This window comes from Hordeum vulgare, chromosome 1H, assembly GCF_904849725.1.
Source record: "Hordeum vulgare subsp. vulgare chromosome 1H, MorexV3_pseudomolecules_assembly, whole genome shotgun sequence".
In the NCBI taxonomy this organism is placed as follows: Eukaryota; Viridiplantae; Streptophyta; class Magnoliopsida; order Poales; family Poaceae; genus Hordeum; species Hordeum vulgare.
This window is the reverse complement of record NC_058518.1, coordinates 516,058,412-516,080,840: the sequence shown is the minus strand read 5'-3', so window position 1 is coordinate 516,080,840 and position 22,429 is coordinate 516,058,412. Positions and strand designations below refer to the sequence as shown.

The following is a 22,429-nucleotide window of genomic DNA, read 5'->3' as shown; positions in this document are numbered from 1 at the left end:
TGTTGGCAGACACCACCTTGACTTCCACTCACCGTCGTGATGGCCGATGCCCCCAACCATCCCTCTAAGCACCCCCCCCAATAGTTAGGATGACCCACCGGCCTTGCATCGTCAAGTTTCAGACTCGCTATTGTCGTCTTCCACTTGTGCACATGACAGAGCACCCTCGAGGACCACCGAGCATCGACCCCCCTCTTCCATCCCGCACTGTCAGCTATTGTCGTCTTCCACTTGTGCACAGCTCGGCCTCGCCTCATGTCATCCCTAAGGACTAATTAGCAGGACTAGTTATGACTATATATTATAAAAAAGAAAAACCAAGTAAATAAAGTGCACACGAATCACATCGGTTTCCCTTCCCTTCCCTTCCCTTCCCTGTCACACACAAAAGAAAAAAAAAAGAAGCAAACCGACCCTGCTGTGGGAGGAGGGCTGTCTCTGTCTGTGTGTGAGAGTGGGGAGTGCTCACTTGCTCCGCCGACTCGCCACCAGCTGCTCCCTCCATCAATCACGCGGGCCGCCGCCGCTAGCCACCTCCAAGCTCCAAGATTTGATTTTGCTTCGTCTGTCTTTAGGGGAGGGGAGGGGAGGGAAAGGAAGGGAAGGGAAGGGAAGGGCGATCCAGGAACATGGATCACAAGGAGGAGGAGGAAGCGTCCGTCTCCGTCAGCGTCCCGCCGGAGGAGCAGGAGCAGGAGGAGGAGGAGGAGGGGGAGGAAGAAGACCAAGAAGAGCAAGAGGTGAAGATGGCGCTCGGCCCTCAGCTTCCCCTCAAGGACCTCCTCCGTCTCCACCTACACCTCCACAAGGCAACCACATCTGCATCTTTCTTTCTTTCTTTCTTTTTGATAATAGATAGATAGATAGATTCATCCCTGGAACTGAAACCGAAACCGAAACCGAAACTGAAACTGAAAATGGAGGATGGATCTATGTATGTAATGTAGGGGGAGGGGGAGGGGGAGGGGGAGGAGGAGGAGGACGACAGCCTCCGCAGATGGAAGGAGCAGCTCCTCGGACCAGATGCTCTCCACACCACCAACATCCCTGCCCTTGGAGTTGGAGGTACCTACTGCTGTCTGCTGGCTGTGCTGCCTCATCCCAATCCCTCTCTCTCTGCATTGCAAGACAATAGGTGTTACCAGCTTTTCCTTCTCCTGACAGGGAGGGATGATGCAGCTCTCTAATTTATCTTCTGTTATCACATCACACTAGATGACTGTTTGTGAGACTGATTGGCTGACTGTTCCGTTCCGTTGCTATGCTGCTGCTATGTCCTTCCAGAGACCGTCGAACCAGAGGTGACCATACTCAACTTGACCATCCTCGCACCAGGGAGGCCTCACCTGCTTTTGCCCATACCCTTCCTGCCCGATGGCAAGGGCCACGCCTTCGCGCTCAAGGACGGCACCGCATACAGCTTCCGCTTCTCCTTCGCCGTCTCCAACAACATCGTGTCCGGTCTCAAGTACTCGCACACCGTCTGGAAGACCGGAGTAAGAGGTGACCACTTCTTTCCTCCCTAAATGAAACATAAACACCTCTCATGTATCTATCTATCTATCTATCGATGTATGTGATGCTCTTTGCTGCTTATATATGTATGCTCTCCTCTGATGAAGCTGCGCCGCCGTATATGATAATTTGTTCGAAAAAAGAGGACAACACCTTGCGATATACGTACTAGTATACTTGTTTTGACAGTTTATCTATGTGCATTGTTATATCCATCCCCTTTGTTGCTTATATATGCTCTGCAGCTGTGCCGCCGTGAATGATAATGATAATTTGTTGGACAGCGCCGTGTGATATACATACTACTATACTTATTTTGATCTGAATCTGCTCCACAATTCACTGCTTGTTTCTCACTGAGTTGAATTCACACCTTATCTGATTGACTTCTGGGCCACAAAGTCATATGTTGCTGATATTATGTTCACTGGTTTTACCTTTCTTAATTCCATCTCAGCCTTTGCTGCTGCATCTCTAGCAGGTTTTGACATGCATATATTCTTCTTTATACAGTATGATCAACACCACCAAGTCAATAGAAAACAGTCACAAATGAATGTAGCTAGCAAAGGGTGGCATAGGAAGAAACACTGGGGTGAAGATAAACACCTGATGTCTCTGAATGATGTGTGTAGCAGCAGAATGGTCCATAATTAATTCTCTGAATGATGTGTGTATACTGTTTGACTGCAGACAGTCACTTAGTAGAGTTCACAGTGTTAATCTGCAATGATCCATTTGTGATGACCGTCATGATTGAATTCTGCGCCCCTGTCGAAGCTACATACACTGCATGTTTGCTGCCCATCATCATCATCATGATAAAAAGTAAATAGCTCTAAGTGAGTGAGTCCCTGTCTTGCAGTGGAGAACCAGAAGGTGATGCTGGGGACATTCAGCCCTCAGCAGGAGCCCTACACGTACAAGGCCGAAGAAGATAGCACCCCGAGCGGCATCTTTGCGAGGGGCTCCTATTCTGCTAGATTAAAGGTACATACATATATAGCAAGCAGAGTTGGTTAATATGAAGAGTATGTATGTGTATGTGTGGACTGACTGGATTGGGTTGATTTTGCAGTTTGTGGATGATGATGGGAAGGTGTACCTGGACATGAGGTACAGCTTTGAGATCAGGAAGGACTGGCCTGCCCTGCCTAATTAACAAGAGCAAGAGAGACTCTTGACTCACCTGGTCAGTGAGTAGTAGTACCTAGCAAGGGTTGGTCTGAAAGATGAGATGAATGTTTAGTTTAGGTTGTGTCTGCGGATGTTGATAGCTCTTCTGTTAGGTGATGTTTATTATTATTGTGTGGTGGTATGAATATGAATATGAATGAAGAAGGTGACTGAACGTGTATGACTGAATTTGCATGCATGTGTATTGTTACTGTTATTGTTATTGTTATTATTGTGTCCTTCCCTCCTTCCTTCCTTCCTTGTTAATTAACATGCTGAGTTGTCCACTTGTTGATGCCGCCGTCCTTCATTTCCAAAATCTCGGTTTCAACAGCTTGCCATGTGTATATATTGCAAAAACATAAATTATCATCAATTGCTGCGAGTAACATTGGTACCTGTTGGTAGATAGATGGATATATTATTGTTGTTCAAGGACAACTGTGGTGGTGACTGAGTGAAACAAGGAGAGCAAGAATTAGTACCTACCCTGTACACGATGAGAAACAATAATGCCTTGTTTTATGTCAACAAAAATCATGGTCGTCGGTTGAATGCAGATGATATATGTATGTGTTGCTGCAGATGTGGGTGGGTAGTTTAGGTGAGTTGTACTAGGAGTATATTTTGAGCTGTGAAGCTTGGTTATGTATGAAACTCTATTTTTTCCCATCAACTAAACAATTTTGTTAAGCATTATTGTGTGTGTGTTTTCGCGAAATCCATAAACTTGTTTCAAATTCATGAACTTTACTCAAATTCATGTTTAAAAAAATATGTTATGAACTTGTTTTTCAAATTTCTGGACATTTTTCAAGCTCATGATTTTTTTCTCAAATCCATGAACTTTAAAAAACTATGAACCTTTTCAAATCCATTAACGTTGTCCCTACAGTATAATTTTTAAAAACCGTGAACTTTTTAAAATTCATGTTATTTTTTCAAGTCAATGGTCAACCGGTTAAGTGGTTGACCATGAACCTGTTTTTTTAGATCTCCATTGTTATGGTGGGGTAGGGCAAGACAGGTCAGAGTGGGCAAGGCGACCACACGAAAAACAGAAGTTGGGAACCTGTTCATATTGAATATCATACCAGTCCCTAGACTTCCTCTTAGCTGAATCGATCAAAATCCATATGCGTAAGGGTTCATTCACATCTACCGTTACCCTAGCTCTGAGAAAACCTCTGATAGGATCAAACTGTAGAGAAGTCATATCATTGTCTATTTGTTTAGCAATCGCTTTTCCCCAAGTCTCAGATTGCAAGTTGAAGGGCAGGTTTAAAACCCTATCCAATAGCTGCAACTTATCGAACTTAAGTTCTGATGGCCTCATGCAATCTTCAAATTCAGCCAGAATCCGACTGACGTGCAACGGAGATCCATCACGCACGCGATCACGATCCCGACGATTCTCAAACTCCGACACAAACATATTGTCACCACACCGGCCTGAAGAACAATCCACCAGGGTTTCCCCAAGCCGGCCTCATAGCAGTAGCAACGGTGTGTATGTGAAAGATCTTACGGTGCAAATCCCCACTTGTGTTGACCCCCTTCATCGAGATGGCTTGTTCGTCCGTGGGATCCAATTTTCTTATAGCCTCCTCCATCGGTGCTCTTGCCGCACGAGGCGACTCATGTCCCCTTGCGCTACCGTTGGGATCCGTAGACCGGAGCAACGTGAGATGCGCCCCGCCGATGAGCGGTGCTTTCCACGGAAACCCTAATTGCCGCGGTAGGGGCTCCTAGTTTTTGGGGAGCATTGGATGTGCATGTGAGTTGCAGTATTGGGCGCGTGCTCGATATTAAGAAGCGCTAGTTGACCTCGGCATTTCCCTTGGTGTTATGTTGGTATATACATGTATGTCCCCGGTGAGAATGTGTACATGTTATGTTACTATATGTGGGATGTGCGAGGTTGTATTGTGGAAGGGAGGGATAGAGATAGAGAAAGTGAATGGAAATTGCAAATTTAGAGTATGTTTTTTTTTTTTTGTGGGAGAGAGATGGGATTGCACGAGTATGTTTTTTTTTTTTTTTTTTAGGCAAGATACGAGTGGTAAGTAGTATAAGGGCCAGAGTTGGGCCGGCCCAAGCGTCCAGTGAAGGAAGGAGCGTCTAGGTTAGGTCAGGGAGGGAGGAAGGGTCAGGATGTCGCGGAGCGTCTGATCGGACGGCGAGGCGACGCCCACGCCCTTTTAAAAGGCTCCGCTCCAAACCAAACCCCAACCCCCCCAGGCAATCCACTACTACCCCCCGGCCTTAAACCCAACCCTAGGCCTCGCCTCGCCTCCGGCCACCACTACCCGCCGCCGCCGCCGCCGCCGCCGCCGGTTGCCATGGAGTTCTGGGGTAAGCAACGCGCATCCCCTCCCTTCCCCTCCCCTTCCCTCCGCCATGATGAGGTGAGGTGTTGTTGATTCCTCCCTCCCCTCCCCTCCCCTGCGCCATGATGAGATGAGGTGTTGCCGCCGCCGCCGCCGGTTGCCATGGAGTTCGTTACTCCAAGGCGTTGCTGTATCATATCATATCATCCTACTTAGGCTCTATGCCGATTATTCCAGTTTAGTGGCTGGATGGGCCAAACCCTAGCTTTTTCTTCTTCCTGCTCTCATAAATTATAATAACACGACTGCATGATTGATTGATTTATTGAATGCTGTGTTTGTGCAGGCCTCGAGGTTAAGCCTAACCAGTCCATCAAGGTTTCTCCTGAAGATGACCACTTTCTCCATCTCTCCCAGGTCTCCTCCATCTCTTGTGCTTTCAGTCACCTCTTTCTTTCCTCTTCTACTAGTACTATATACCACTAGTAGCATTGATTGGTTGATGATTGAAATTTTGTGGTGTGTGTTTCCATACCAGGCTGCCCTTGGTGAGGTCAAGAAGGATGACAAGACAACCTTGTTTGTCAGGGTCGACGGCGGCCAGAAGCTAGCCATCGGGACCCTCTCTATGGACAAGTTCCCTCAGATCCAGTTCGACCTCGTCTTCGAAAAGGAATTTGAGCTGTCACACAATTCCAAGACAACAAGCGTCTTCTTCTCTGGCTACAATGTTTTCCAACCTGCCCAGGGAGATGAATATCCTTTTTTACACTATACACATATACATGCATTCTCTAGTACCCTACTTTTCAGTCTTTCTTGTTACCTTGACCTGCCTTTTTCCCACGATGGATTTTGATTCTGAAGATGAGTCTGAGTCTGAGGATGAGCAGGAGCCCATCATTCCGCCAGTCGCCAAGGAAAACGGTATGTGGATTTCCCTCTTTACTTCCTAGTCCTTGAATCATTTGCACATTTCTCTCTCTCTCTCTCTCGGATGGATGGATGGATGGATGGAACATCAGGGGAAATGGAGGGTTGACCCTTGTCAATGCATTTCTTGTTCCTTTTCAAGGCAAACCTGAAGCCAAGGAGCAGAAGAAGCAGGTTTTAATTGACACTGGATCTTCAAAATCAAAGGCCGCTGCCAAGGACATTGGAAAATCTAAGAAGGATGATGACAGTGATGATGATGGCAGTGATGACGACGACAGCGAAGATGACTCTGCTGATGGAGCATTGATTCCCATGGGGGATGATTCTGTGAGTTAATTGACACCCAATAATTTCTTTATGTCACGGCCTGGTCTATATATCTACAGAATGATGCTTGACTGCAATTGTTAAATCACCTTTTGTGGTAGATATATGAATACATTGATGCTTGACTGAAACTGTTAATCTACCCATTGGGGTAGATATATGAATACATTGATGCTTGACTGAAACTGTTAATCTACCTATTGGGGTAGATATATGAATACATTGATGCTTGACTGAAATTGTTAAATCACCTTCTGTGGAAGATATATGCATACATTGATGCTTGAATGAAATTGTTAAATCACCTTTTGTTTTAATAAATTGATGCTTGACTGAAACTGTTAATCTACCTATTATGGTAGATATATGAATACATTGATGCTTGACTGAAACTGTTAATCTACCCATTGGGGTAGATATATGAATACATTTATGCTTGACTGAAACTGTTAATCTACCTATTGGGGTAGATATATGAATACATTGATGCTTGAATGAAATTGTTAAATCACCTTTTGTGGAAGATATATGAATAAATTGATGCTTGAATGAAATTGTTAAATCACCTTTTGTTTTAATAAATTGATGCTTGACTGAAACTGTTAATCTACCTATTATGGTAGATATATGAATACATTGATGCTTGACTGAAATTGTTAATCTACCTTCTGTGCACATTGATGCTTGACTGAAATTGTTAATCTACCTATTATGGTAGATATGCAGAGATTGACACTGAATGAAATTGTTAGTTGCCTATTATGGTGTAGATGTGCAGAGATTGTGAATGACCGCCTATCATGGTAGAAATGAATAGTTTGATGCTTGACTGAAACTGTTGTCACATATTATTGTAGGATGATAGTGAGGAGGGTGATGAGGACTCTGACTCCGACGAGGACAGCTCTGACGAGGAGGAAGAAGAAACACCCAAGGTAGAATGTTTGTTCTTCATGTGCTCTTGTCTTATGTTTTATTAGGATTCTTTTCCTCGTGATGTTTGTTTGTTACCTGACACTGACACATTGTGCTATGGCAGAAGCAAGAGACTGGGAAGAAGAGGGCGGCTGGAAGTGATATTAAGACCCCTGTTGCTGACAAGAAGGCCAAAATTGCAACACCATCAGGCCAGAAAACAGGTGAGATCTGCTTCCTTGATAACCACATTGTGTGTTGTGTGATATCAATCAGCCTTGCAATGAATGTAACCAAGTGATTGTGCTGTGACCTTTGTTTGCATGCAGGTGACAAGAAGGGGGCTGTCCATGTTGCGACCCCGCACCCGGCCAAGAAGGTAGGCAAGACCCCAGCAACCAGCGACAAGTCGCCCAAGTCTGGAGGGTCGGTGGCCTGCAAGTCGTGCACCAAGTAAGTTTTTCTCTTTGTTGTGTTTGAGTTTGGAAATTTATTAGCTGACTGGAGTCCAGTGTTGCTGACCTGGTCAACTGATGTTGCGCAGGACATTCAACAGCGAGGTTGCTCTAGCTTCGCACGCCAAGGCCAAGCACGCGGCCAAGTGAAGAGGAGAGGAGAGGAGAGGGGGATGTTGGTTGGCTGGCTGGGTTGAGTCAGTTACTATTTTGATTGATGTGTTCTTGCCCTATGAGACTATCAGTTACGCTGGTGTTTTAGGCTACCTATCTATTATCTATGTTGTCGTGTTCCCTACCTAGCCTGAGCCTGAGGGAAGGGAGAAAACCGTTGATCTGTTAGTGATTGATGAGTCGAATCGAAGGAAGCTGTTGTGGTTCGGAAATTGAATTGGTTGGTGGTATGCTATGCTATGCTATGATGAAGCTTTGAATGAATGAATCATGTGGTGTTTTGGGATTCTTTTCTTATTTATGTTGGGTGAATTTGAAGTAGATTGCGGTTGAAATGCTTTTTTGATGGTTTGTTACGATATCTCTCTTATATGAATGCGGATTTCAAGTTTATTGCAAAGGTGCTGACCAATCTGCTGCTGGTCAAATTTTCTAGTGGTGTAAGCAAAGGTGGTGACCAGCTGTGGCTAGCCAAGTCAATGGATGTGTTAAGAAGCTTAACTGATAAAACAAAGCAAAGTTTTAGTGGAAGAACAGATTTGTGTAAACTTTTCTCCAGGATTCAGACTTCTGTGTTTCTGGAACCAGATTGGCACTTTGTATTTAAAATGCACGTTAATGGCAAAGCATGCATAAATCTGAACTTTGCATAAATATACTCTTTTGCATGAGATGACTACTTTCAGACATGACAACTTTTGTTATGGGAGCACACAACTACGGATTTGAACTTACTTTATGTGAATTTATTTGAATTAACTTGATTTGATTTGATTTTAGTTACATGGATTTATTTGTTTCAGTTTTTGTATGACAGATAATCTGTTTTCTTGTGTCTGATATAATCTTGCTTATTCTTGGAGCAGATTGTGAATACAAAAACTGTTTGCAGCAGTTGTACTGAATGCTATTCTCCTAGTTGATGAAAACAGATTAAGCGGTCTGAATGTTAACAATGGCTAATCTTGTCTTTTCTTTAGACTAGTAGTTGTACTGAATGTTAGAATATCACATACTCACATGTCTCTAGCTCTCTAGGAGCCTCACCTCTATGAGGCAGAGCAATCATGGTGCTGCCCAACAATATTTACCTCCTTGGATGCACTAACGATCTAGCCACGGTGTGCATGGCATACTTGATCCATGGGTGAACCTTTTGATATAGAATACTTCACTTATCTTTGGGCTCATGGACCGTGTCAACCTATCGTCACCTTCTTTAGACAGCTCGTGCGATGATGATTGCCGCCTCTCTTCTGTCTCATTTTTGGGCTTCCGCCTCTCTTCCGCGTCATTTTTGGGTCGAGGCTGTCTCCATTACCACATATCTCATGAACATTCAACCCTAATCTGCTTCATAGGGATCTAGAGCGTCTTTTTGATAATTCTCCTGATTATTCTGCGTTGGTTGTGTTTGTTATTTTCTCCTTGCCGTCCGAGAACACACCAAACTCACCGTTCAGTCTGTCGAGTTTTTTTTCTTCTAGGCTTCACTGATGAGCATAAGTGTTATCAGTTCGTCGGATGCGTATTTCTAGGGATGTGACTTTTGATGAGTTTCGTCCATTCTAACCTTGACCATCCTCTTCGAATTTGGTACTTGCTCCTATAGCCTTGTTGCTTTTCTGAATTTGCAAGCTTAGCCGAAGATGAACATTCAGCTCCTTGCCCCTGCTTACCAAGTACCAACAAGGAAATCATAACTACCGAATTCAGCACAAGATGCAAGGAAAGCAGCGACACATACTTAGGCTTTCAAATCAAAGATCTTTACTACTCGTGGTGTGGAGTTGAGTAGATGTAGTCAGGACTGACTTCGGGGTCGACGGCGGCCAACCGACAAGGAGGTGGTCGACAAGGAGAAGGGCCAGCTCCGGCTCGCCATCCTCAGGGATGGACGACGCCATGAGAGTAGATCAAAGAAAAATCCAACCTTCTCCTCACTGTGGTTCGCTATGGGGAACGAGGCGACGACGTCATGGCAAGGCGACAATGGTGGTGGTGCAAGGGGGAGCAAGGCAACATGCGGTGGGGGTGGGGAACGGGGGAGCAAGGCGGCGTGCGGCGAGGGTGAGGGAGGGGGTAGCAAGGCCGACGTTGTAGAGGAAGGAGAGAGAGAGAGACACTTGCCTCACCTCTGCCGCCTACCCGAAGGAAAAGAACCTCTGCTTACTCCATAAGGAAAATGTTAGGGTCAATACCTCTAAGACCTACCTCCAGACATAGTTCTACATAAACATGCGGTTGGCTTGGACATTGTGCGGGAGGAAAAGTTCAAACCCGTAGAGGAAAATCTATACACCATCCAATTCTCTTGCTTAGGAGATTGGGAGAGAGTTATGAACGAGGATGTATAATCGGAAGTATGTCTAGAAGGGGGGGGGGTGGTAATTAGACTACTTGACAAGATAAAAGGTTAGCCTTTTCCCAATTTTAAGTGTGGGTTAGTTTTAGCAACTATGATTAGTCCAGTACACCCTACACATGCACATCTAAGAGTATAGGAGCGGAAAGTAAAACATGCAAGTGTAAAGTAGAGTGTAAGGTAGGGAGGTCAAACGCAAAGGTTGACACAACGATTTTTTGGCATGGTTCCGATAGGTGGTGCTATCGTACGTCCATGTTAGTGGAGACTTCAACCCATGAAGGGTGATGGATGCGAGTGTCCACGGAAGGCTCGATCCACAAGGGGTCCACGAAGAAGCAACCTTGTCTATTCTACCACGCCTTCCGTCCATACAAGACTAGCCTCACTCACGGTAGATCTTCAATGAAGTAGGCGATCTCCTTGCCCTTACAAACATCTTGGTTCAACTCCACAACATGAAGTAGGAGGCTCCCAAGCGACTGTGGGTGAACGTCGCATGGGAAACAAAAATTTTCCTACGCGCACGAAGACCTATCATGGTGATGTCCATCTACGAGAGTGGATGAGTGATCTACATACCCTTGTAGACCGTACAGCAGAAGCGTTAGAGAACGCGGTTGATGTAGTGGAACGTCCTCACGTCCCTCGATCCGCCCCGCGAACAATCCCGCGATCAGTCCCACGATCTAGTACCGAACGGACGGCACCTCCGCGTTCAGCACACGTACAGCTCGACGATGATCTCGGCCTTCTTGATCCAGCAAGAGAGACGGAGAGGTAGAAGAGTTCTCCGGCAGCATGACGGCGCTCCGGAGGTTGATGATGACCTTGCCTCAGCAGGGCTCCGCCCGAGCTCCGCAGAAACGCGATCTAGAGGAAAAACTGTGGAGGTATGTGGTCGGGCTGCCGTGGAAAAGTCGTCTCAAATCAGCCCTAAAACCTCCGTATATATAGGTGGGAGGGAGGGGGCCTTGACTTGGGGTCCAAGGACCCTCAAGGGGGTCGGCCGAGCCAAGGGGGAGGACTCTCCCCCCCCCCAAACCGAGTTGGACTAGGTTTGGTGGGAGGGAGTCCTCCTCCCTTCCCACCTCCTCCTTTTTTTTTTCTTTTCCTCTTGATTTTTCTTCTCTTGGCGCATAGACCACTTGTGGGCTGTCCCACCAGACCACTAAGGGCTGGTGTGTCTCCCTCAAGGCCTATGGGCTTCCCCGGGGTGGGTTGCCCCACCCGGTGAACTCCTGGAACCCATTCGTCATTCCCGGTACATTCCCGGTAACTCCGAAAACCTTCCGGTAATCAAATGAGGTCATCCTATATATCAATCTTCGTTTCCGGACCATTCCGGAAACCCTCGTGACGTCCGTGATCTCATCCGGGACTCCGAACAACATTCGGTAACCAACCATATAACTCAAATACGCATAAAACAACGTCGAACCTTAAGTGTGCAGACCCTGCGGGTTCGAGAACTATGTAGACATGACCCGAGAGACTCCTCGGTCAATATCCAATAGCGGGACCTGGATGCCCATATTGGATCCTACATATTCTACGAAGATCTTATCGTTTGAACCTCAGTACCAAGGATTCGTATAATCCCGTATGTCATTCCCTTTGTCCTTCGGTATGTTACTTGCCCGAGATTCGATCGTCAGTATCCGCATACCTATTTCAATCTCGTTTACCGGCAAGTCTCTTTACTCGTTCCGTAATACAAGATCCCGCAACTTACACTAAGTTACATTGCTTGCAAGGCTTGTGTGTGATGTTGTATTACCGAGTGGGCCCCGAGATACCTCTCCGTCACACGGAGTGACAAATCCCAGTCTTGATCCATACTAACTCAACTAACACCTTTGGAGATACCTGTAGAGCATCTTTATAGTCACCCAGTTACGTTGCGACGTTTGATACACACAAAGCATTCCTCCGGTGTCAGTGAGTTATATGACCTCATGGTCATAGGAATAAATACTTGACACACAGAAAACAGTAGCAACAAAATGACACGATCAACATGCTACGTCTATTAGTTTGGGTCTAGTCCATCACGTGATTCTCCCAATGACGTGATCCAGTTATCAAGCAACAACACCTTGTTCATAATCAGAAGACACTAACTATCATTGATCAACTGGCTAGCCAACAAGAGGCATGCTAGGGACGGTGTTTTGTCTATGTATCCACACATGTAAATGAGTCTTCATTCAATACAATTATAGCATGGATAATAAACTATTATCTTGATACAGGAATTATAATAATAACTATATTTATTATTGCCTCTAGGGCATAATTCCAACAGTCTCCCACTTGCACTAGAGTCAATAATCCAGCCCTCACATCACCATGTGAATTACATTGTAATAAATCTAACACCCATACAGTTCTGGTGTCGATCATGTTTTGGCCGTGGAAGAGGTTTAGTCAGCGGGTCTGCTACATTCAGATCCGTGTGCACTTTGCATATATTTACGTCCTCTTCCTCGACGTAGTCGCGGATGAGGTTGAAGCGTCGTTTGATGTGTCTGGTCTTCTTGTGAAACCGTGGTTCCTTTGCTAAGGAAATGGCACCAGTGTTGTCACAGAACAAGGTTATTGGATTTAGTGCGCTTGGCACCACTCCAAGATCCGTCATGAACTGCTTCATCCAGACACCCTCCTTAGCCACCTCCGAGGCAGCCATGTACTCCGCTTCACATGTAGAATCTGCTACGACGCTTTGCTTGGAACTGCACCAGCTTACTGCACCCCCACTAAAAATAAATACGTATCCGGTTTGCGACTTAGAGTCGTCCGGATTTGTGTCAAAGCTTGCATCAACGTAACCTTTTACGGCGAGCTCTTCGTCACCTCCATACACGAGAAACATCTCCTTAGTCCTTTTCAGGTACTTCAGGATATTCTTGACCGCTGTCCAGTGATCCACTCCTGGATTACTCTGGAACCTACCTGCCATACTTATGGCCAGGCTAACATCCGGTCTAGTGCACAGCATCGCATACATGATAGAACCTATGGCTGAAGCATAGGGGACGGAGCGCATATGCTCTCTATCTTCATCAGTTGCTGGGCACTGAGTCTTACTCAATCTCATACCTTGTAAAACTGGCAAGAACCCTTTCTTGGACTATTCCATTTTGAACCTCTTCAAAACTTTATCAAGGTATGTGCTTTGTGAAAGTCCTATCAGGCGTTTTGATCTATCCCTATAGATCTTAATGCCTAGAATGTAAGCAGCTTCTCCTAGGTCCTTCATAGAGAAACTCTTATTCAAGTAATCCTTTATGCTCTCCAAAAACTCCACGTTGTTTTCCAATCAGCAATATGTCATCCACATATAATATTAGAAACGCCAAAGAGCTCCCACTCACTTTCTTGTAAATACAGGATTCTCCAACCACTTGTATAAACCCAAATGCTTTGATCACCTCATCAAAGCGTTTGTTCCAACTCCGAGATGCTTGCACCAGTCCATAAATGGATCGCTGGAGTTTGCACACCTTGTCAGCATTTTTAGGATCGAGAAAACCTTCGGGTTGCATCATATACAACTCTTCCTTAAGGAAACCGTTAAGGAACGCCGTTTTGACATCCATCTGCCAGATTTCGTAATCGAAAAATGCAGCTATTGCTAACATGATTCTGACGGACTTAAGCATCGCTACGGGTGAGAAGGTCTCATCGTAGTCAACTCCTGGAACTTGTGAAAAACCCTTTGCCACAAGTCGAGCTTTATAAACGGTCACATTACCGTCAGCGTCCGTCTTCCTCTTAAAGATCCATTTGTTCTGAATAGCCTTGCGGCCCTGAGGTAGTATCTCCAAAGTCCACACTTTGTTCTCATACATGGATCCTATCTCGGATTTCATGGCTTCTAGCCATTTGTTGGAATCTGGGCCCACCATTGCTCCTTCATAATTTGTAGGTTCATTGTTGTCTAACAACATGATTGATAAGACGGGATTACCGTACCACTCTGGAGCAGCGCATGATCTCGTCGACCTGCGTGGTTCAACAGAAACTTGAACTGGAGTTTCATGATCATCATCATTAACTTCCTCCTCAACCGGCGTCGCAACGACAGAGGTTTCCCCTTGCCCTGCGCCACCATCCAGAGGGATGAGAGGTTCGACAACCTCGTCAAGTTCTATCTTCCTCCCACTCAATTCTCTCGAGAGAAACTCCTTCTCGAGAAAAGCTCCGTTTTTAGCAACAAACACTTTGCCCTCGGATTTGAGATAGAAGGTGTACCCAACTGTCTCTTTTGGGTAACCTATGAAGACGCACTTTTCCGCTTTGGGTTCCAGCTTTTCAGGCTGAAGCTTTTTGACATAAGCATCACATCCCCAAACTTTAAGAAACGACAACTTTGGCCTTTTGCCATACCACAGTTCGTATGGTGTCGTCTCAACGGATTTTGATGGTGCCCTATTTAAAGTGAATGCAGTTGTTTCTAATGCATAACCCCAAAATGATAACGGCAAATCAGTAAGAGACATCATAGATCGCACCATCTCTAACAAAGTACGATTACGACGTTCGGACACACCATTACGCTGTGGTGTTCCAGGCGGTGTCAACTGTGAAACAATTCCACATTTTCTTAAGGGATCACCAAACTCGAAACTCAGATATTCACCCCCACGATCAGACCGTAGGAACTTGATCTTCTTGTTACGATGATTTTCCACTTCACTCTGAAATTGCTTGAACTTTTCAAATGTTTCAGACTTGTGCTTCATCAAGTAGACATAACCATACCTATTCAAATCGTCAGTGAAGGTGAGAAAATAACGATATCCGCCGCGTGCCTCCACGCTCATTGGACCACACACATCGGTATATATGATTTCCAATAAGTCACTTGCACGCTCCATTGTTCCGGAGAACGGAGTCTTAGTCATCTTGCCCATGAGGCATGGTTCGCACGTGTCAAGTGAATCAAAGTCAAGTGACTCCAAAAGTCCACCAGCATGGAGTTTCTTCATGCGCTTTACACCAATATGACCTAAGCGGCAGTGCCACAAAAATATGGCGCTATCATTGTTTACTCTAACTCTTTTGGTCTCAATGTTATGTATATGCGTATCGCTATCAAGATTCAATATGAACAATCCTCTCACATTCGGTGCATGACCATAAAAGATGTTACTCATAGAAATAGAACAACCATTATTCTCAGACTTGAAAGAGTAACCGTCTCGCAATAAACAAGATCCAGATATAATGTTCATGCTCAACGCAGGCACTAAATAACAATGATTTAAGTTCATCACTAATCCCGATGGTAGCTGAAGTGACACTGTGCCGACGGCGATTGCATCAACCTTGGAACCGTTTCCTACGCGCATCGTCACTTCGTCTTTCGCCAGCCTTCGTCTATTCCGCAGTTCCTGCTTCGAGTTGCAAATATGAGCAACAGAACCGGTATCGAATACCCAGGCACTACTACGAGAGCCGGTTAAGTACACATCAATAACATGTATATCAAATATACCTGATTTTTCTTTGCCCGCCTTCTTATCTGCCAGATACTTGGGGCAATTGCGCTTCCAGTGACCCATACCCTTGCAATAGAAGCACTCTGTTTCAGGCTTAGGTCCAGCCTTGGGTTTCTTCGGCGGATTGGCAACCGGCTTGCCGCTCTTCTTCGAATTGCCCTTCTTGCCTTTGCCGTTTCTCTTGAAACTAGTGGTCTTGCTCACCATCAACACTTGATGCTCTTTACGGAGTTCAGACTCTGCGACTTTCAGCATCGCAAACAACTCGCCGGGAGACTTGTTCATCCCTTGCATGTTGTAGTTCAACACAAAGCCTTTATAGCTTGGCGGCAGTGATTGAAGGATTCTGTCAGTGATAGCTTCTTGCGGGAGTTCAATCCCCAGCTCAGCTAGACGGTTTGAGTACCCAGACATTTCGAGCACATGTTCACTGACAGACGAGTTTTCCTCCATCTTGCAAGCATAGAATTTATCGAAGGTCTCATACCTCTCGATCCGGGCGTTCTTCTGAAAGATAAAGTCCAACTCCTGGAACATCTCAAATGCTCCATGATGCTCAAAGCGACGTTGAAGTCCCGGTTCTAAGCCATACAAGACTGCACATTGAACTATTGAGTAGTCCTCCTTACGTGCTAACCAAGCGTTCTTAACATCCTGATCAGCCGTAGCGGGTGGTTCATCTCCTAGCGCAGCATTAGGACATAATCCTTCTTCCCAGCTTGTAAGATTAGCTTAAGATTACGAGCCCAGTCTACAAAGTTGCTACCATCATCTTTCAACTTAGCTTTCTCTAGGAACGTATTAAAATTCAGGATGACTGTCGCGTGAGCCATGATCTACAACACAAATATATTCAAAGTGGACTTAGACTATGTTCAAGATAATTAGAGTTCAACTTAATCAAATTATATGCTAAACTCCCACTCAAAAAGTACATCTCTCTAGTCATTTGAGTGGTTCATGATCCACTTACACTATCCCAAGTCCGATCATCACGTGAGTTGAGTATAGTTTCAGTGGTAAGCATCCCTATGCTAATCATATCAACTATATGATTCATGATCGACCTTTTGGTCTCATGTGTTCCGAGGCCATGTCTGCACATGCTAGGCTCGTCAAGCTTAACCCGAGTGTTCCGCGTGCACAACTGTTTTGCACCCGTTGTATGTGAACGTTGAGTCTATCACACCCGATCATCACGTGGTGTCTCGAAACGACGAACTGTAGCAACGGTGCACAGTCGGGGAGAACACAATTTCGTCTTGAAATTTTAGTGAGAGATCACCTCATAATGCTACTGTCGTTCTAAGCAAAATAAGGTGCATAAAAGGATTAACATCACATGCAATTCATAAGTGACATGATATGGCCATCATCACGTGCTTCTTGATCTCCATCACCAAAGCACCGGCACGATCTTCTTGTCACCGGCGCCACACCATGATCATCCATCAACGTGTTGCCATCGGGGTTGTCGTGCTACTTATGCTATTACTACTAAAGCTACATCCTAGCAAAATAGTAAACGCATCTGCAAGCACAAACGTTAGTATAAAGACAACCCTATGGCTCCTGCCGGTTGCCGTACCATCGACGTGCAAGTCGATATTTCTATTACAACATGATCATCTCATACATCCAATATATCACATCATATCGTTGGCCATATCACATCACAATCATACCCTGCAAAAACAAGTTAGACGTCCGCTAATTTTGTTGTTGCATGTTTTACGTGGTGACCAAGGGTATCTAGTAGGATCGCATCTTACTTACGCAAACACCACAACGGAGATATATGAGTTGCTATCTAACCTCATCCAAGGACCTCCTCGGTCAAATCCGATTCAACTAAAGTTGGAGAAACCGTCACTTGCCAGTCATCTTTGAGCAAAGGGGTTACTCGTAACGATGAAACCAGTCTCTCGTAAGCGTACGAGTAATGTCGGTCCAAGCCGCTTCAATCCAACAATACCGCGGAATCAAGAAAAGACTAAGGAGGGCAGCAAAACGGACATCACCGCCCACAAAAACTTTTGTGTTCTACTCGAGAAGACATCTACGCATGAACCTAGCTCATGATGCCACTGTGGGTGAACGTCGCATGGGAAACAAAAATTTTCCTACGCGCACGAAGACCTATCATGGTGATGTCCATCTACGAGAGGGGATGAGTGATCTACATACCCTTGTAGACCGTACAGAAGAAGCGTTAGAGAACGCGGTTGATGTAGTGGAACGTCCTCACGTCCCTCGATCCGCCCCGCGAACAATCCCGCGATCAGTCCCACGATCTAGTACCGAACGGACGGCACCTCCGCGTTCAGCACACGTACAGCTCGACGATGATCTCGGCCTTCTTGATCCAGCAAGAGAGAGGGAGAGGTAGAAGAGTTCTCCGGCAGCGTGACGGCGCTCCGGAGGTTGATGATGACCTTGTCTCAGCAGGGCTCCGCCCGAGCTCCGCAGAAACGCGATCTAGAGGAAAAACCGTGGAGGTATGTGGTCGGGCTGCCGTGGAAAAGTCGTCTCAAATCAGCCCTAAAACCTCCGTATATATAGGTGGGAGGGAGGGGGCCTTGACTTGGGGTCCAAGGACCCTCAAGGGGGTCGGCCGAGCCAAGGGGGAAGACTCCCCCCCCCCAAACCGAGTTGGACTAGGTTTGGTGGGAGGGAGTCCTCCTCCCTTCCCACCTCCTCCTTTTTTGTTTCTTCTTGATTTTTCTTCTCTTGGCGCATAGACCACTTGTGGGCTGTCCCACCAGCCCACTCAGGGCTGGTGTGTCTCCCTCAAGGCCTATGGGCTTCCCCGGGGTGGGTTGCCCCCCCGGTGAACTCCCGGAACCCATTCGTCATTCCCGGTACATTCCCGGTAACTCCGAAAACCTTCCGGTAATCAAATGAGGTCATCCTATATATCAATCTTCGTTTCCGGACCATTCCGGAAACCCTCGTGACGTCCGTGATCTCATCCGGGACTCCGAACAACATTCGGTAACCAACCATATAACTCAAATACGCATAAAACAACGTCGAACCTTAAGTGTGCAGACCCTGCGGGTTCGAGAACTATGTAGACATGACCCGAGAGACTCCTCGGTCAATATCCAATAGCGGGACCTGGATGCCCATATTGGATCCTACATATTCTACGAAGATCTTATCGTTTGAACCTCAGTGCCAAGGATTCGTATAATCCCGTATGTCATTCCCTTTGTCCTTCGGTATGTTACTTGCCCGAGATTCGATCGTCAGTATCCGCATACCTATTTCAATCTCGTTTACCGGCAAGTCTCTTTACTCGTTCCGTAATACAAGATCCCGCAACTTACACTAAGTTACATTGCTTGCAAGGCTTGTGTGTGATGTTGTATTACCGAGTGGGCCCCGAGATACCTCTCCGTCACACGGAGTGACAAATCCCAGTCTTGATCCATACTAACTCAACTAACACCTTCGGAGATACCTGTAGAGCATCTTTATAGTCACCCAGTTACGTTGCGACGTTTGATACACACAAAGCATTCCTCCGGTGTCAGTGAGTTATATGACCTCATGGTCATAGGAATAAATACTTGACACGCAGAAAACAGTAGCAACAAAATGACACGATCAACATGCTACGTCTATTAGTTTGGGTCTAGTCCATCACGTGATTCTCCCAATGACGTGATCCAGTTATCAAGCAACAACACCTTGTTCATAATCAGAAGACACTGACTATCATTGATCAACTGGCTAGCCAACTAGAGGAATGCTAGGGACGGTGTTTTGTCTATATATCCACACATGTAAATGAGTCTTCATTCAATACAATTATAGCATGGATAATAAACTATTATCTTGATACAGGAATTATAATAATAACTATATTTATTATTGCCTCTAGGGCATAATTCCAACAGCGACACCTAACCAATCTAGGAGGCACTACCCTTCAAAAGGTAATCGATGTGGTAGAACGATGAACTCCTTGCTCTTGTGCTTCAAAAGATAGCCTCCTCAACACTCAATCACTCTCTTTCAGATTTGGCACGTGATGAGGTTATACATTAGGGGTAGGCCTAAGGACCTGCTTCCCTTGGCCTACCTAGGACCCCTCACGGACATTAGTGTCCTTAAAGTCATCGGTGTAGCCTCAACCTTAGTCGGTACTACATACCATCACTCGGTCTGCCTGGAGCCACTCGGATCACCTTGTGTTGGGGCATAGTTTATGCCTAAGTAATTTTGGTGATTGATGACAGTACCGTACAGGACTAACCGTGTGTGTCAAGGTTTCAGGTAACTCACGTCAACGGCACAAGACGACACGTCTCCTCTCTCCGGGAACGGAAGCACATCGCTCTCTACGATTCTCTTTATTTGAGTCATAGGAAAGCCGTACTATTAAGAGGGGATCCGTAGTGGAAAGGTTTGGGTGGAATCTATCTTTGCACACGCACACTTCACATTCTCCCCTTCCTCATGTTTGGAGCGGCCCTCGCCTATTTCGTCTTGAGTATTTCTGCAAAATGGTCCCGAGCGGTAGTACCGCTGGACTGCTAGCGGTAGTACCACTACAGCCAGCGGTAGTACCGCTAGACAACGGTAGTACCGCCCCTGGTCAGCAGTAGTACCGCTCCAGGTGCTTTGTTCCACCTACCTAGCGGTAGTTCGTGGACGGACCCTTTTGCGAAGACTTTCCCGGCGGTAGTAGTGCTTGTGCACTACCAAGGGGCCAGCGGTAGTACCGTTGGTGTCAGCGGTAGTACCGCGAGGCAGCGGTAGTACCGCTCCGGCTCAGCGGTAGTACCGCTGGATTTCGGGCAGAGAGTGGGAAAACGGTCTGATTTCCCCCCCACTATATAAAGAGTTCTTCTAGCTGAGGAACCCTATCTCTTACCTCTCTAAGCTCCATTGTTGCTCCACAAGCTCAAAAGTGCCCGATCTCTCTCCCTAGCCAATCAAACTTGTTGATTCTTTAGGGATTGGTTGAGAAGGCCTAGATCTACACTTCCACCAAGAGAAAAGTTGATTCCCCCACCAATCCCTTGCGGATCTTGTTACTCTTGGGTGTTTGAGCATCCTAGACGGTTGAGGTCACCTCGAAGCCATATTCCATTGTGGTCAAGCTTCGTGGTTTAGTTGGGAGCCTCCAAGCTTTGTGTGGAGTTGCCCCAACCTTGTTTGTAAAGGTTCGGTCGCCGCCTTCAAGGGCACCTATAGTGGAATCACGGTACCTTGCATCGTGCAAGGGCGTGAGGAGAATACGGTGGCCTTAGTGGCTTTTTGGGGAGCATTGTGCCTCCACACCGCTCCAACGGAGACGTACTTCCTGTCAAAGGGAAGGAACTTCGGTAACACATCCTCGTCTCCATCGGTTCCAATTGTGGTTATCTCTACCCTTTACTTTGTATTTGCTTATGCTTGTGACTATATCTTACTTGTCTTTATAGCTCTCGTTGTTAGCTTCTATAGGGTTCACCTCATTGTTATATTATTTGTGAACCCGTATAGTGTTTACCTTAACTTGTTAAGATTAATTAAAAAGTGGTCGTTGTCTATTCACCCCCCCTCTAGCCAACCATATCGATCCTTTCAATTGGTATCAGAGCGAGGTCTCTTTATTAAGGGTTTAACCACCCGAAGAGTATGGAAGGCGGAGAGGAAGTTAACCGTGAGCAACCCGAGGACATGGACTTGACTTCGGTCACAAGGGACGACTTGAATACGGCTATGGTAGCCCTCAAGACGTCCTTGACGAGCGAAGTCAAAACCATGCTTAAAGAATTAATTGATGGTCTTAAGAGTTCACCCGAACCGGCTTTAGTGGTTAAACCCACCATTTCCGATTCGGAGGCCAACTCCTCTAAGGAAGCGGCTAAAGGTATGCGACCTGCTTCACCTCACGAAAAGGATGGGACTGGAACATATGCTTCTGTTCCACCTCCCATGACTTATGTGTTGGAATTATGCCCTAGAGGCAATAATAAATGTATAGTTATTATTATAATTCCTGTATCAAGATAATAGTTTATTATCCATGCTATAATTGTATTGAATGAAGACTCATTTACATGTGTGGATACATAGACAAAACACCGTCCCTAGCATGCCTCTAGTTGGCTAGCCAGTTGATCGATGATAGTCAGTGTCTTCTGATTATGAACAAGGTGTTGTTGCTTGATAACTGGATCACGTCATTGGGAGAATCACGTGATGGACTAGACCCAAACTAATAGACGTAGCATGTTGATCGTGTCATTTTGTTGCTACTGTTTTTTGCGTGTCAAGTATTTATTCCTATGACCATGAGATCATATAACTCACTGACACCGGAGGAATGCTTTTTGTGTATCAAACGTCGCAACGTAACTGGGTGACTATAAAGATGCTCTACAGGTATCTCCGAAGGTGTTAGTTGAGTTAGTATGGATCAAGACTGGGATTTGTCACTCCGTGTGACGGAGAGGTATCTCGGGGCCCACTCGGTAATACAACATCACACACAAGCCTTGCAAGAAATGTAACTTAGTGTAAGTTGCGGGATCTTGTGTTACGGAACGAGTAAAGAGACTTGTCGGTAAACGAGATTGAAATAGGTATGCGGATACTGACGATCGAATCTCGGGCAAGTAACATACCGAAGGACAAAGGGAATGACATACGGGATTATACGAATCCTTGGCACTGAGGTTCAAACGATAAGATCTTCGTAGAATATGTAGGATGCAATATGGGCATCCA

At 45.8% G+C, this 22,429-nt stretch overlaps 2 protein-coding genes and 1 long non-coding RNA gene across 4 annotated transcripts; 2 read left to right on the top strand and 1 right to left on the bottom strand.

The window, feature by feature from the left end:
* Positions 1–455: 455 nt before the first annotated feature.
* Positions 456–2,920, top strand: LOC123452977 (rho GDP-dissociation inhibitor 1-like). Of its 2 annotated transcripts, none has more exons than XM_045129738.1 (5): positions 456–809; positions 954–1,065; positions 1,285–1,503; positions 2,381–2,505; positions 2,594–2,920. In XM_045129738.1, the coding sequence occupies exons 1-5, from the start codon at positions 630–632 to the stop codon at positions 2,675–2,677; spliced, it is 720 nt and encodes a 239-aa protein (XP_044985673.1). In that variant the 5' UTR covers positions 456–629; the 3' UTR covers positions 2,678–2,920. The 2 variants fall into 2 exon arrangements, with proteins under 2 accessions (XP_044985673.1, XP_044985665.1); XM_045129730.1 differs by having other exon boundaries at positions 948–1,065.
* Positions 2,921–4,929: 2,009 nt separating this feature from the next.
* Positions 4,930–8,096, top strand: LOC123452961 (histone deacetylase HDT2-like). Its single transcript, XM_045129714.1, has 9 exons — positions 4,930–5,046; positions 5,368–5,438; positions 5,560–5,777; positions 5,869–5,948; positions 6,097–6,284; positions 7,142–7,219; positions 7,324–7,423; positions 7,529–7,652; positions 7,744–8,096. Exons 1-9 carry the CDS (start codon positions 5,034–5,036, stop codon positions 7,802–7,804), a joined length of 933 nt encoding a protein of 310 aa, XP_044985649.1. The 5' UTR covers positions 4,930–5,033; the 3' UTR covers positions 7,805–8,096.
* LOC123452972 lies at positions 6,447–7,135 on the bottom strand. Its single transcript, XR_006632678.1, has 2 exons — positions 6,991–7,135; positions 6,447–6,949 (listed from the first exon to the last, which is right to left on the bottom strand). It is a non-coding gene; the product is annotated as an uncharacterized LOC123452972 (long non-coding RNA).
* Positions 8,097–22,429: the final 14,333 nt, after the last annotated feature.